At 51.1% G+C, this 15,133-nt stretch overlaps 1 protein-coding gene across 8 annotated transcripts in view; it reads right to left on the minus strand.

Moving 5' to 3' along the window:
* Positions 1–15,133, minus strand: part of Erc1 (ELKS/RAB6-interacting/CAST family member 1) — an 89,549-nt gene that overhangs the window by 3,790 nt on the left and 70,626 nt on the right. For 2 of the 8 annotated variants that reach the window (XM_090325278.1, XM_090325276.1), the window contains 5 exons: positions 14,082–14,213; positions 9,632–9,792; positions 4,202–4,346; positions 2,357–2,455; positions 778–844 (listed from right to left, as the gene is read on the minus strand). In XM_090325278.1, the coding sequence (XP_090181404.1) occupies positions 818–844; positions 2,357–2,455; positions 4,202–4,346; positions 9,632–9,792; positions 14,082–14,213 (564 nt within the window). In that variant the 3' untranslated portion in view covers positions 778–817. The remainder of the gene's footprint in view (positions 1–777; positions 845–2,356; positions 2,456–4,201; positions 4,347–9,631; positions 9,793–14,081; positions 14,214–15,133) is intronic. The other 6 variants (XM_090325272.1, XM_090325273.1, XM_090325280.1 and 3 more) reach the window with 3 other exon arrangements.

Here is a 15,133-nt window from a genome sequence, read left to right on the forward strand (position 1 = left end):
GCATTTGCGGGTGAGAGCGGAACACAGAATGGCCGCAGCGAAGCCCGCCCCAAGGCTGGCTCTTCCTCTTCCCGTGCGTTTCTTTTATCCTGGTGGCAGTGGGAGTGAGCTTAACCTTTTTTTTTTTTCCTGCACTGATTTTGCTTTATACCTGGACTGGGCTGGCCTGAGTAGCTAGGATGCCGGCGTGAGCCCTGTTTCTAATGGAGGTTTTCTCTGTGGACGTTAGGACCTGCACTTGGATGGTAAAGGAGTGAGAAGAAGGTGCTTTTCGGGGTTTTAAAAAATGAAGTCAGTGCTGGGTGCTCATACCTGTAACTTAGCTACTCAAGAGGCTGAGATCTGAGGATCGAGGTTCAAAGCCGGCCCAAGCACAAAAGGACCTGAGACTCTTATCTCCAATTAACTCTAAAACAATGGGAAATGAGGCTTGGCTCGAGGGTAGGGCGGTAGCCTTGAGCTGAAGAGCTCAGGGACAGCGCCCAGGCCAAGTTCAAGCCCCGCGACCAACAAAAATAAAGAAATTAATTAAATACATGTAAAGGAAGACAGGAGAAAGGTGACCATCAACACATCCCAAAAGAAAAGAAGCCACAGAACCCACACCCCACGACGTCAGAAGCACAGCACACGCACACACGCAAGAAGCATGGGGAAAGGGGACTCGGGGTACACGGGGGTCGTCACGAATCACAGAGAAGGGGAGTGCGGTGATGGTGTGGGGAGAGCAGTGGGGACAAGGGAGATGGCTGTGCAGTGGGGGAAGGCTGGGCTCACCGTTCTCAACAAAATGGCTGAACTAAGAGCATCTGACTGGCTAGGCCCAGATCCCCTCCTCCTCATCCTGGAAGATGACGGGGAGTGGTCCCCGGGGGCAGCGTGGGAATGAAAAAGAGCCGGTTAGTAGGAAGACACAGACATAGGCATAATGCAGCAGAAAAGAGGTTCCTGGCGGGCTTGATGAGACCCTGAGAACTCCCAACGTTAGTAAGTGGTTATGAAGACACATCTCCTCTTTCTGCCGTCCCAAGCTGTCTCTGCAGAGCCGGTGTGCTCCCAGCAAGCACCAAGCCCGGGTTCCATTCCTCAGTGCCACATCCACAGGAAAAGCCGGAAGCGGCGCTGTGGCTCAGGGTCTGAGTCCAGGCCTCGAGTCCAGGCCCCAGTGCGTGGTCCAGGCCTGAAACGTGCACCTTACATGCTCTGAGTCAACAGAATCCGAGTAGGGTGGCTGAGGTGCCAGGTGTGTCTTCACTAGCAGACACGCTAGTGTCTGAAGGCCACGCCCTCAGCGTTCTGGAAGTGACCTCCAAATGCCGGCACTGCGCCTTCTCCTGAGACTGCGCTGCAGCCGGCGTCTGGTGCGGGTGCCCAGCGGGAGGGAACCCTGCCGTCCAGTCCCGTGGCTGGACTTACTTGGCTAGGATTTCCCCCTAAGTGTTTTACGGCTGGTATGATGGAGATGTGGGAATGGGACTTCTGGCAATGGGATGGAGGCTTTCGTACCACTCTTCAGCATCTATCACCAGGGAGATCTTGGGAAACAGCAGCCCTTCGTTCAAAAAACAACCTGACGTCTCCTGTGATGAGGAGAAGCTGAAAGCAGCCATCGTCCCTGGAAATCCACGCTGGGGACCGAGCCACTGCCATTGCTCTGGACACATGATCCGATTTAAGTACATTCTATACTGTGCTGAGCCTCAGAGGTGAGAGAACAGAATCTTTCTTCCCGCTCCTCTCCCACTAATAAAAGTACTATCTGCCTTTTTTTTTTTTTTTTGCCAGTCCTGGGCTTGAGCTCAGGGCCTGCGCACTGTCCTTGGACTTTCTCAAGGCTAGAGCTCTACCACTTGAGCCTCAGCACCTCTTCTGGCTTTTTTATGTATGTGATACTGAGAAACTGAACCTGGGTCTTTGTGCATGCTGGGCAAGCACTCTACCACTAGGCCACACTCCCGGCGCCTGTTTGCTTTTCTTTTACTCTGGTTTTATGATTTTTCTCTGAGGCAGCACTTCACAAAGACGACGTAACTGGGGCTGCTCTGGCAGCCCGGTCTTTCTGCTTTCGTCTCCTGGGTGATGGAATAACAGGCATCTACCACAATTCCCAACAGGCCCACATTCAATACCAAAAGGGAGGCTTTTTTCCCGGCCCAATTCAAGAATTCCTGACCATTCTCAAAATTCTCAAATATCTGTTCTCCAAATACTCCTAATCACTGACAACCACACATTGGACGTGTGCTTCAAGTCAAGTGAAGGGGTGACACTGTTGAATGGCTGCTGCTTTTCTTTGTGGACCACACAGTCTGCGAGACGTCAGCACAGAATTGGGGGCGTGAGGGGGGCGGCTTACCTGGTCTGGGGAGGGCTTGTGGTTGGTTTGGTTGGAATGGGAGGATTTGAAGTGCCCATCCTCATAGTTGTCGGCCAGCAGCTTCATCCGATTTTGTGTCTAGGAGGAAAGGATTGGTGAGGTCAGCATTTCGATGGAGTTTCCACGACGGTGGGAGGGGAGCCAGTCCTGGGCGAATCCCAGCCACGGAGTGCTCTGAAGACGCCGCCGTGTTCAGTGGGTGCCCCGGAAGCCCCCCTCCCCCAGCCTGAAATACCAATGTGCCCCAGCTCTGCCACAGTGCATCTGCATCTACATAGTTTTGTTGCCCCCTCAGGGATTTTGCTATGGTAGCCTGGGTGGGCAGAAACTGTTTTGAAGTCACGTGACACGTCTCCTGTGAGGCAGCTGTGGGGACGGGGAAAGGCAGGGGAAAGAGCGGAAGCGTCCAGAGAATGAACAAAACGTCTTCACACCATCATCTGGTTACGAGACTGTCCCATGCTGACCTCAGCAGGAAAGTGAACAGAGTGTAGATGGTTGAGTTGCTTTCTTAGCACATGAGATAAAAAATATTTTGTAGGACTGGGAGGTTGGCCTAGTGGTTAAAGTGCTTGCCTAGCATGCACGAAGACCCGGGTTCAATTCCTCGGTACCACATACATAGAAAAAAAGCCAGAAGTGGTGCTGAGGCTCAAGTGGTAGAGCTCTAGCCTTGAGAAAGTCCAAGGACAGTGCTCAGGCCCTGAGCTCAAGCTCAGGACTGGCAATAAACAAACAAACAAACAAAAAAATCTTTCATAGCTGAGTTCAAACGTTGGTACCGCAAACAAAAGGACAACTTTGGGCCAATTATTCCTCAATCCACAGACCACAGACGTAAGAACGCCCCGGTGCAGAGGCTCTCCCTCCCCTCCACTGGGGCTTGCTGTTGCTAGCTAACTACAAATCTCAGCACATGCCTGTGTACTCTTGTTAGGAGACATTTCCCAAAGAAGGTAAAAATGACTTTTCTGGGCTCCGATTCCCCCTCCTCTCTGACCAGACCTGTTCATGAATGTGTCAACCATTTCTAGGGCAGCGGGTAAAACAGGAAGGCATCTTTCTTTTTATTGCCACTCCGGGGTTTGAACTCAGGGCCTGGGTGATGTCTCTGAAGGTTTTTGCTCAAGGTTAGTGCCACAGCTCCATATCTGGCTTCTGGGGGAGTTTTACTGGAGGTAAGCGTCTCTCAGACTTCCCTGTCCTCAGATCTCGGGAGCCACCAGTGCCCGCCGGGACACATGACTTCTGAAGGGGAGCTGGTTAATACCCTGCCATCCTCCCAGTGCCTCCTTCTGGCACTGATGGAGGGGCGCTGCTGCGCCTGGCCAAGGTGCTTCTCCCGTGGTGGGGATGGCGGGAATTCACCCTGGCTCCCGCCACTGGTTGAGATGGAGTTTGGAAACTAGGATTATAGGCTTGAGCCCCACAGCTTGCTCCGTGACACCTCCCCACTCCCCATCATGGGGCTTGAACCCTGGGCCTGGGCTCTGCCCCTGAGCTCTTCAGCTCAGGGCTGGCAAGCTACCCCTTGAGCCACAGCACCACTTCTGGTTTTCTGGTGGTTCACTGGAGGCAAGAGTCTCACAGACTTTTGTGCCAGGGCTGGCTTTGAACCGTGATCCTCAGATCTCAGCCTCCTGAGTAGCTGGGATGACAGGCGGGAGCCATGAGTGCCCGGCTCCGGTGACACCTTCTAAGGGGGAAAATGACCAGTGACCCCATCAGTTGTCTCACAGGGAATATGAGGCCCTAGAACGCAAGCTGGCAGAGGTGTGTGCAGAGCGCGGTGGAGCGACGCTGTCCCCCTCCCGAGGCCGGCACCTGCTGCTTGAGCTGCTGCACCAGGCGGTCCTTCTCCCGCTTCAGGGCGGACACTTCCTCCTGGGTCTTCTTCTTGGAGGACGAGAGCTCCAGAAGGGCGATATTGGCATCTTTTTCACTAATGGCAGCCAGGAGAGCTTCTTGCCTGTGAAAGACATGTCACGCTCGCAAGTGCCTACAGCCTGCCTGGGGGTGCACCTGGGGAGACTGAGCCCCAGGACAGCCCTGGGCCTTTTCTGACTCTAAGAACCTTTATTCTGGTTATTCAGTGGTAACCAAGGTAAGAAAGGTGAGCTGGCCCTGGAAGGGGAGGTGTGAGGGCAGGCGCTCTGCCTACTCCGCCTGCTCTAGTCTCTCAGCTGGGTGAGCAACACAGAACAGCAGGGGCTGGGGGTCCCAGCAGGGGTTACAAAGACTCAACAATCAAAATGGCCAAACACTGCATCCTCTCCAGTTAGTCTTACTTACTCACATACAGTACAGCACCAAAAGCTTGGGGAGATCTTGTGTTAAGTATAATAATAATAATATTTTTGCCAGTCCTGGGCCTTGAACTTAGGGCCCGAGCGCTGTCCTTGGGGGATTTCTCAAGGCTAGAGCTCTACTACTTGAGCCACAGCACCACTTGCAGCCCTTTCTATGTATATAGTACTGAGGACTCGAACCCGGGGCTTCGTGCATGCTAGGCCAGCCCTCTACTGCCAGGCCATGCTCCCCGCTCCATGTTAAGTATTCTCCATGTTAAGTATTCTATCACAAAAATGTAAAACTTTAACCTTGCTGCCTTTAATTCTAGCCACTCCAGAGGCTAAGATCTGAGGACTGTGGTTTGACACCCATGACAAGAAAGTATATGAGACTTTGAGACTTTTTCTTTTTTTTTTTTTTTTTTTTTGGTTGTGGGGCTTGAACTCTGGGCCTGGGCCTTGAGCTCTTCAGCTCAAGGCCTCCACTCTTCCCCTTGAGCCACCAGCACCTGGCAGTCTATGAGACTCATCTTGAAACCAAAAGTCGGAAAGTGGAACTGTGGCTTTGAGAAAAAAGAAAGAATGAATGTGAAGCATCCATACCCTGAGTTCAAGCCCCAGTACACAGGCATGCACATGCGCGCACACACACACACACACACACAAATATGCATACTGCTGGAGCATTAAAAGATGATCAGTGTGGATATTTGAGCTGTTATGGGCTGGTAAGGAAGTACTTGGCAGAGACAGATTAGAAGAAATGCCAGTGACACAGCCTCGGAACACTGGCTGCAGCAGGGTGCACTGCAGGAAGACGCCGGGTCAGGAGGGGTGGCTGGCTCCTTCTGACTGGCTATGTTACCTTTTGTGGAGTCGTTGCCTGGCTGTGTCGCCCACGGCAGGGTGGGTTTTGCTCGGGTGGGAACAGCTGGGCTGGCTGGTTTTCACCTCTGTGAGCGGTCTGGCCCTTTCCCAGCTCTGACTCTTCCTCCTTCCACCTGGACCCTGTATTTCTCCACCTGCCTTTGTCAATATCAGTCCATCCCTGTCGGTCTGTCCACCCACTCACCCACCCTAGGGCAATACACAGCAAATTTTCCTCTAGGAAGAAACACTCCCAGTCCTGTAAAAACAACTTGGCATTTCACTGTGTTGTTTTTGCATTTTAAAACAGTTCCTAGATAGAGCTGCCACTGAACCTGAAAAGTAAACCGAGTTTTGTGGTCCAGTGAGAACACTCTCACTTAACTTCTTCCTCGAAAAACAATATACCCTCCCCCCACAGCCAAGTGTGATATTCCTTAACACGTTTTCATTGAAGGGTTTGTAAACTTGAGCAAATCAGAGTTAGAACCACAGCCCATGCCTGGGGCATGCTGACCGTATAAACCAAGCAAGTTTAGGGTTTACTCTGACTCTACTGCAAGTAACCAGAACTCTTTCAAACAATTCAACTTTATTGATTCCTTGTGGTTTAAGCAACAATTCTGTGGTTTATGCCCAGGAGGAAAAGGAGGTAGATTTGGTAGGGAGACGAATACAAGAAATTTATAAAATGATCAGAATGAATTTGCTGAAAATTAGCCTCCAAAATACATCCTTTCGTCTCTCATCTTCCATGGAGGGAAGGCAGATTTGATTTACAGCAGCTATGTCAGTGGAGTGAGCCTCTACCTGAGAAAAGGCGTCAGAACCCAGGGCTGGGGCTAAACTTTGTTTCTGTCTTTTGTTAAGATAATCGAGTGCTCGCAGCAGTCATATGGAAGAGTTTTAATGAAGCCACACACCGGAAGGCCTCCCCTGGAAGGGGTCCCTGTGCTCAACTCCAGCAGGCAATGCTAACGACTGGAAAGGAAAATGGAGTTTTTCTAAGAAATGGCAGATGGCTGAGTGCCATCGGGCTGCAATCATCACGAAGGATGAGGACAGCCTAAATATATCCCATGCCCACTTGAAAAAATATGTTAAAGAGGTGGAATGAGCTTAAAGGTGCAGTTCAAGACGGTCTAAGTATGAAGCTTCCTGCTGGCGGCTGTCATCTGTCCCCTTTTGGGACACAAGAAGCTGGAAGGAGACAAGGGCTCTCTCTAGGGATGACAGTGGGTTGCACGCACAGCAGGTGACCAGAAAACCCGAATGCCACAGAGACCAGTTGGTTTGTGGAACTGGGCTGAGTCACCAGTTCCGGACCCAGTGTGAACCCTGGTGGTGGGATTTAAGCTCTATTCTGTGCGTAAGGAAAGCATGGCACTCACTCTATGCTGCTAACACGTCTCAACCCACTTGTAAACTCTTCCCTAAACGGCACGTTGGGCCAGCCAGGAAGGTACAGTTGATCTCTGCAGTAAATGTCTGATTTCCAATGCGTTATGTGATAAGAACAGGGGACAATTTAGATTTTGAATTTCAAAAGTGCAAAGGACGTGCCACTGGGGCATGAGCACTGGAGAGTAACTTCAGGAGGGCTAAGCAGGGTGGCCTCTAGGGAATTTGATGGAGACTGCCACGTCACCGGGCAGCACTCAGGAAGTCTACCGCATCTGGCTCAAAATGCAAAACTTCGGTTCAGAAGGCATGAGATTCAGAATGGGGGACAAAAAAAGAAGAAGAAAAAGAAAAAAAAAAAAAGTAATGTGGATAAATAATCCTTTCCGAGCAGCTACCTTCTCAAGACAACATAATTCTTTGTAAAAGGCTATTTTTTCTGATAAAGATAATATATACAGATAATATACACTCATTGTGGAAAGACTCCAGGAAATCTGTAAAGAAAATAAAATGATGGGGACTAATTTCTTTTTTATGAAGGCAGATAGCTGTCCCTGCCAAGGGGACAGGGACGGGGACCCCAAGCGAGGCCAATCACCAACAATCACCGACTCTTTTGGTACTCGCAGTGCTACCTGCTAGGGCAGCACTTTTTGTTTATTTATTTTTTGGGTGGGGGGGGTCATGGGGCTTGAACTCTGGCCCTGGGCGCTGTCCCTGAGCTCTCCAGCTCCAGGCCACCACCCCACCCCTGGAGCCACAGCCACACTTGCCCTTTTCTTGTTCTCTTGCCTGCTAGCATTTCCATGACTTCAATCACAAAACCATGTCTGGGCAGTTGGCCCCTTCCTAGAAGAACCAAAACTTCCATTTCTGCTTCCACACAGGAACAGACATTCTGTGCTCACTGTCACCCCTTCAACCGTACTGCCTCCACATCTCATCCTGCAGGACTAACACAGGCAGTCATGTGTTGCCAGCTTTCTGCTGTCTATCTTTGCATGTAATTTCTTACGAATCCTCCCAAGCTAGGTCTCTGCTAGTTTAATATATATGCTAGTGGTAATCAATATGCATTTTGTTTTGTTTTGCCACCTCGAGGACTGAACCTATAGCCTCACACGTGCTAAGCAAGTGCTCTATCACTGAGTTCTAGCCACACAAATTTAAAATAAGCAAGACCCATATACATATATATGAATGCACATGGGTAAGCCAAAAACGAGCATCCGTCAGCTCAGGGGTGGGCAATGGAAGGAAATGGGCTGAAAGCTGGGCTCCTGCTGCGTCTCTTCCCTGTGAGAAACCTCACAGCCCGAGCACAGCGAAGTGGGTTTCTGGCCACTCCTGCACCGCGCTGCCTGTCACACTCCAACCCAGAGCTTCTCCACGCTGCCTGTCTGGCCAGCCCGCACACCAGGCTCCCTCCGTTCCTCTTGGCTCCAGAGGCAGCGTCACCTGCAGGGCTTCATTTTTTCTGCTTGACACCTCACTGCTGATTTTCCTGTGCACTACAAAAGAGCCCTCTCCAGTGCTTCTCCCACAATTGCACACTCACGCCATTGTAACACAGAGGAGGATTAGTGATTGGGTTTTGTGTGATGGTAGTTGTGATTAATCCTGACTTTATTTAATTGGTGACCTTTGCTGGACTCCCAAGGGCTGGGAATTAGAGCTCGCACACTGTTCCACTGTGCTCGGAGCGCTTTGTGCCTGCCAATTTATTTCATGCCCCATTAGCCGCAAAAGCTATGAAATTTTGGTCCAAAAACAGCTCCTCAGTTTTTATTTCCAGGGTAGAGGTACAAAAGTCCTGTCTGAGCTTTTGATTTTGATTTAAATATGGTAAGCCAATAATTAAGTCTCTCCTGGTTATGCCTATGGGCTCCTAATGCCAACTGATGGGCATCTTATCTTGGTAAAATGCAAAACCAGGTGAGTCCTCTCAGGCCTCGGCTGCCACGGTTCAGAATTAAAAATCTTGTTTTTAACTCCCGCCCACTGATAGACACTTACAACACTGATAACTACGGCATCCAAATCCAATCCTCAGCCATTTATTTTAGTGTTGTATTAAACCTCATAGCATTCCAAGTTCAAGGTTACCGAGGGCCCGGTCCCACACACCCTGCACAGGGCACTGGAGCCTGCCCCTCCACCACAGGGGTGTCTCCGCCATGCTCTCTCCCCTGGCCGTCCAAGAAAGGCAAACGACCAGCCAGAGCGCAGAGCGCATTACGGGAAGAAGTTAGGTGTCCACTCGGCCTGAGATGCAAGAGACCGACAGCCATACTGCTTTCCAACGAACGTATCGTGGGGAGCATAAATAATAACAGTATACTTTTACACAGCAGAAGTTGAATCACAGATGGCAAATGGAATGTTTCAGACACTTTTAGGGATTCCAGAGAGGCAATGCAACACACACACACACACACACACACACACACACACACACACACACACACGCGCGTGCGCACACGCATCAAGGACCTTAACTCTGGTAAAAGGAGGCAAAAGAAAACTATTTGTCAAACCACGGCCTGAGGCACATGGGATGAAATCCCTTCTAGAAAGGGAAGCGTCAGCCAGCAGGCCATCTAGACTGGCCTGGCAGGGGGAACGCGTGACAGTGCAAGGAAAGGAGACGTGCTTCTATCCGACGGGCCCCTCAAGCAGAAATCACACTTACTTCATCTCCAAGACCTCCTCCAAGTGCTTCCTCCTCTCGGCTCGAAGGTTGGTTAGGTGCGTCTCCTTCTCGGCCAGGGACTGCTGGGTGGAGGACAGCTTGGCCTTCATGGACTCCAGCTCCTGCTTGACTTTCTCCATAGCCATCAGCATCTCCTCCACCTGTGGCGGGCGGGCCGGGGGAAGAGGGGAGCGTCCCGTCAGTTCCGGCCACGGGACGGGCCCGCCAGCCTGAGGATGGGCTCACAGGACACGGGGACATTCCTGTCCTCCCTCAGGACAACACAGCAGCGGTTAGGTCAGGGAGAACTTAGTTTTCTTCTTGTTCAGACCTGTATATGTCATGCATAATTCCCTTTTTTTTTGGCAAAGACAAAGAGCCTCCGACTGTCTTGCATAGAAGTCAAAGAGAAATTCCCAGGAAGTTACAAGAAATACAAGAATATGAAGACTAAAATCCTAACAGTCCGCATAGAAACTTAGGAAGAAGAGGACATAAACTTGACTGACAGATCCCGCGGGCACCAAGGGCGAGTGGCGTGTTACTTCAGTGAACACGTTTCGGTTTATGCCGCCAAGAATTCCTTCGTAAAGAACTGAGCAGAATTCAGAGACTTTCTTGCTTATAGGCCAGTGCCTAGGAGGAGTTGGTTGGTTGCTCATTTTAAAAAAAAAGTGGGAGGGGCCAGGAGTTTGGCCTAGTGGTTAAAATGCTTGCCTAGCATGCATGAAGACCCAGGTTCGATTCCTCGGTACCACATACAAAGCAAAAAGCTGGAAGTGGTGCTGAGGCTCAAGTGGTAGAGCTCTAGCCTTGAGAAAGTCCAAGGACAGTGCTCAGGCCCTGAGCTCAAGCCCAGGACTGGAAAAAATAAATAAATAAATAAAAATTAAAAAAAAAGTGGGAGACAAAAAAAAAGTCAAAGTCCCCAGACATAAAAGGAGGTAGAATGCTGCAATAACAACAATAACAATAACAAATAGCCTTCATAGAAACAGATGCCAAACCACCTCCTCCCCTGCCCCCCAGATAAAGCAGGGCTAAAACACAGGGAGAAGACCTCGAGCAAGGTCTGGACTTTCTCCGGCACTTCCACTTACTCCGGGTGTTTACCACAAGAGAATGATTGAAATGAGACTCGTCTAAATGTAATTCAGAGGCAAAAACCATGCTGAGGGACCCAGGTGAGTGAGCTGACCACAGCTCTCCGCGCTAGTGCCGTGTGGCTCTGATAAAGCAGTGTCAGTACCACCGAGAGCCAGTCTGCAGATACAATGACCAGGCAAGCTGCCACCCCGGGGAGGTTCGCACCCCTCAACCCCCGCTGTGTTGACTGGGCTCGGCTGGCATCACCAAGCAGAGGTCAGGCTGGTGCTCTACCACTTGAGCCGCACCCCTACTTCTCGCTTTTCGACGGTGAACTGAAGATGAGAGTCCGGGGGATGCTGGCCTCGAAACACAATCCTCAGACCTCAGCCTCCGGAGCAGCCGGGAGCAGAGGCGCGAGCCGCCAGCAGCCCGGCGATCGAAGGATTGTTTGAAGTGCCAGCTTTGGAAATGAATGCGTGTCTGATCAACTGCTTCTCTGGCGGCTGTTTCCTGACATCTGGTCTGGCGTGTGTCAAAGATGTGCTTCACCTGTCCCCCAACGCTTTTACTTTCAGTTACATTTAGCTAGCAGTCTTCTTAAAAGATGGCTTCCTTTCCCATCCAGTCGAGTGCCAGATCCACACGGTTTACAGGTTTATAGTCTCAGACCTTACACAGCTCCAAACAGATTTTACGGCTTTTTGGAACACAAGGAAAAAAACGGTACCAGAAACCGGGATCTCCACACACCCATCGATTTGCTCTGGTCCCAAGACGGGGCAAGTCTCAGGGTCCCCTTTTGATCATGTCATTTTCTGTGGACCAGGACAATGCATGCAGATAGCATGCTTGAGTTCTCGGTCCACCCCGTGCCTACCTCACAGCAGCTGCTGGAAAGACCCGAGTTCATCACCAACAGACAAATGTAGCAAGAGCCAAGAAGAGGAGGAGATAAGTCTTACACTAAATGACACAGAAATGCTTTACCATCGGAAAATATGCTCCAGATCATGGCACTTTTTAAAAACAGAACCACACACACACGGCACCCGTACATCACAAGCTAATAAATGTGGAATGAGAAGGGAGCACACAACCTATTTTCCTTTGGAAATCAGAGTAACGGCTGGCAACTGTGTCTTCAAGATTCACACCCTCGGCTCCACAACAGAGAGCAGTGGGTTTCTGTGTTTTCCAAGATGCTTAGAAACTCCTGCTGTAGTTTCCTGGGAGAAAATGATCAGAAAGAAAAAATTGTACAGGGCTGGGAAGGTGGTCTAGTGGTCGGGTGCTCGCCTAGCATGTGTGAAGCCCTGGGTTCGATTCCTCGGTACCACATGCACAGAAAAAGCCTCAAGTGGCTGTGGCTTAAGTGGTAGAGCTCTAGCCTTGAGCAGAGAGGCTCAGAGACAGTGCCCAGGCCCCGAGTTCAAGCCCCACAATTGACCAAAAAGACAAAAAAATCAGAATAAATAAAACAAGGAAGAAGAGGACTAAACAGCCTAGAGACAGAAGCAAAGACCTGGCTAATGGACTAGAATTAGGTTGGAGCTACAAGTTCGACTGATGGGACAGACGATATGGCCCCAGTGACAGCAAACTGTCATTAGAGGGAAGAGGGCCCGCTGAATGGAAACGGAGAAGGCTGGCTTCCACCGTCCAGAGCTAGAAAGAGAAACAGACACTGGAAGCAAAGGCCCCTCGGTAAGACATGGAGAAGACAATGTAGCAGGTGGCTCTGGATGTGGCTTTTTCTCAGTCACAAATCAGTGTGGTCCCAGCTGTCTTCCCTGAAAACCTCTGGTGCCACTGCTGAGTGGCACAGCCTTGAAGAAGGAAAGAGCTGTTATCAGAAGATAACAGGATCTGTGGGAACGTGAGTTATATTAAAATGAAGCATCAGAGGAGAAAGAAGCTTGCTTGCCCTTTGGGGGAAGAAGGTGAAAGGTGGTTTGAGAAGGAAGAGGAGGCCTGGCACAGTACCCACACCAGGGGATGAGGCAGGGTAGACAGCCTGGAGGGGCGCGAGGGGGAGGGGCCGGGTGAGAGAGGGAAGGGCTCCAGGATGAGACTCAGTGATGGGAGTGCTGGCTTCCCTGCAGAAGGGGATACTGGTGTCACTAGATCATAGCCTCAAAGTAAGTCAGGGGCTCCTGAAGAACGTCAACTTGTCGTTTTTTATGCTCCTTATCTCAATGCGCATGAAGGTACTAGATGTATCCTCTAATCTGAATTGTTGTGATGACGCATGCACACACCAGCACACACACAGGCGCGCGCTCGCGCACGCACGACCAAGGATGGCCTTCAGCAGGAGGCAATGAACGGACCGTGGCGCATCCATACAATGGGTGCTGCCAGTGGCCAAAATGTGAATTTTTCCAAGCTGCTTCCATCTGACGCCCACATGCACATGTAGGCCTGATCTGCTCGCTAGGTACGAAGCCCTGGTACGGGATCGGCTTCCGGCCCTCGGCCGCCCTTTCTTCCACACCGGGCAGGCACTAGGCGAGTGTGTCCTTGCAGCCCGGGGGTGAAGGGCGACCCATGACATCTGCCAGCTACAACCACACCAGCCACTTCCTGGCAGATTCTGTCGCCCTAAATCTCTTTGCCTGGGCCCCACTTCCTGTTCCCTCACAGAGGAAGGCAGGAGGTAAATGTCACCCACCTTTCTGGGACGTGGCTTACCACGTCCAACCATCTTCTCAGAACTCCTTCACTGGGGGAAGCAAGATGGCGCCGAAACAACAGGGACCCAGCCTAGCTCTCTCCCACAGACCTGCCTCACTTCCCATCGCTGCCTCCCATCTTGCCGCCCTTTCTAGTAGGTGCAGGGGAGGAGGTGAGCCAGGAGCAACGGCCAAAGTGAACGCATGTCACCTCCGAGCTGAGCGCCACCTGCTCTGTGGGGCACAGGTGCCACAGCGTCCCCACCCTTGGTGTTACCAACACCAGCCTCTAACTGTACTGCTCTCCTTTCTAACTGTATCGCTTTCGGCACACACAAGGGATAAAATGTATCATCTTTCTGCTGTTGGAAATCCCCATCTTTGAATCCGAAACACTTGTGCCAGGGTTGAGCCTCCTCGACTCAAACGGCTGAGTTTCACGAGGTCACCTCTCCGAGACGTGTGCTTGTACTGCGTAAATGCACAGGAAATCCGAGCTCTCCATGCACACAAGCCAACTCTCGCACAGCTCTATTTGGGTCACGGCTGAAGTCTAAGTACTTACGCTCCGAGTCTGACACCCCGTCAACACACAGGAGGGTGTGGACCTGGCCTAAGCTACGCTGCTTGGGTGTCACCTGGCGTGTCAGGGGAAGCGTTGCTACAGCAACGGTACAGGAATGGCAGACCTGTTTCTCAGCACTGGTCCTGGCTGACTCTTCCTGGGCCAGCACCATTTCCCGCTCGGCAGTTATCTGCACACTTTCTCTCAGTGCTTCTTCCAGCTCTTCAATCCTGTCATCCTTCTTACGGAGGCTGTCCTGGAAAACGATGGGAGACCAGGTGAGGTGGGCAAGTCAGGCAGCCACGGAGAGCCCAGGTGTCAAGGATGCGGCGATGCTGCTCCCCGCAGAGGCCACTCCACGCCACAGAACTGTGGCCAGGGAGGAAAGCAGAAGGAAAGCGTATGAGGAAAGCTAAGGGTCGAGTTAGTTAAGCAAGACAGGCGTGAGAGATTTGCTCTCTGCAGCAGAGAATAAAACCGAGTTGGAAAGCTTAGCTCAATGGTTTAAGAGCACAAAGCTGATTTTGAACACCTCTGTCAACTGAGCCTCAATTCAGCTCTGACGATCTCCACACAGACTGAATATCAAGACAGCCTCTTTCCCTGGAAAGTTATTATGCCCAGGTTAAGAAAAACGGGTGGGGGGCGATCAAGTGAGGGTGCAGGATTTGCCCTAGTGGTAGAGTGCTCCCCTAGCACGCACGATGCCTCAGTACCGCATACAGAGAAAAAGCCAGAAGTGGCACTGTGGTTCAAGCGGTAGAGCTCTAGTCTTGAGCAAAAGAAGCTCAGGGATAGCTCCCAGGCCTTGAGTTCAAACCCCAGGACTGGGGGTGAGGAGGCAGAGGGAGGGGAGCAAAAAGATGCTTTTAATATTTTTCAAGAATGTGGCTTTTCAGGGCCGGGAGTTTGGTCTAGCATGCACAAAGACCTGGATCTGATTCCTTGGTACTACATACATAGAAAAAAAAGCCAGCAGTGGTGCTGTGGCTCAAGTGGTACAAGTGGTAGAGCTCTCGCCTTGAGAAAGCCCAAGGACAGTGCTCAGGCCCTGAGCTTAATGAAGCCCAGGACTGGCCAAAAAAAAAGAATGTAGCTTTTCTTTCTATCTCATACAAAAGACTGACAGCCCAGGATCAAGGTGACAGGCTGGCTACACAAGGGCTTGTTTAGGTT

The sequence above is a fragment of the Megascapheus bottae genome, chromosome 37 (genome assembly GCF_031878675.1).
Source record: "Megascapheus bottae isolate mThoBot1 chromosome 37, mThoBot2.hap1, whole genome shotgun sequence".
Classification (NCBI taxonomy): Eukaryota; Metazoa; Chordata; class Mammalia; order Rodentia; family Geomyidae; genus Megascapheus; species Megascapheus bottae.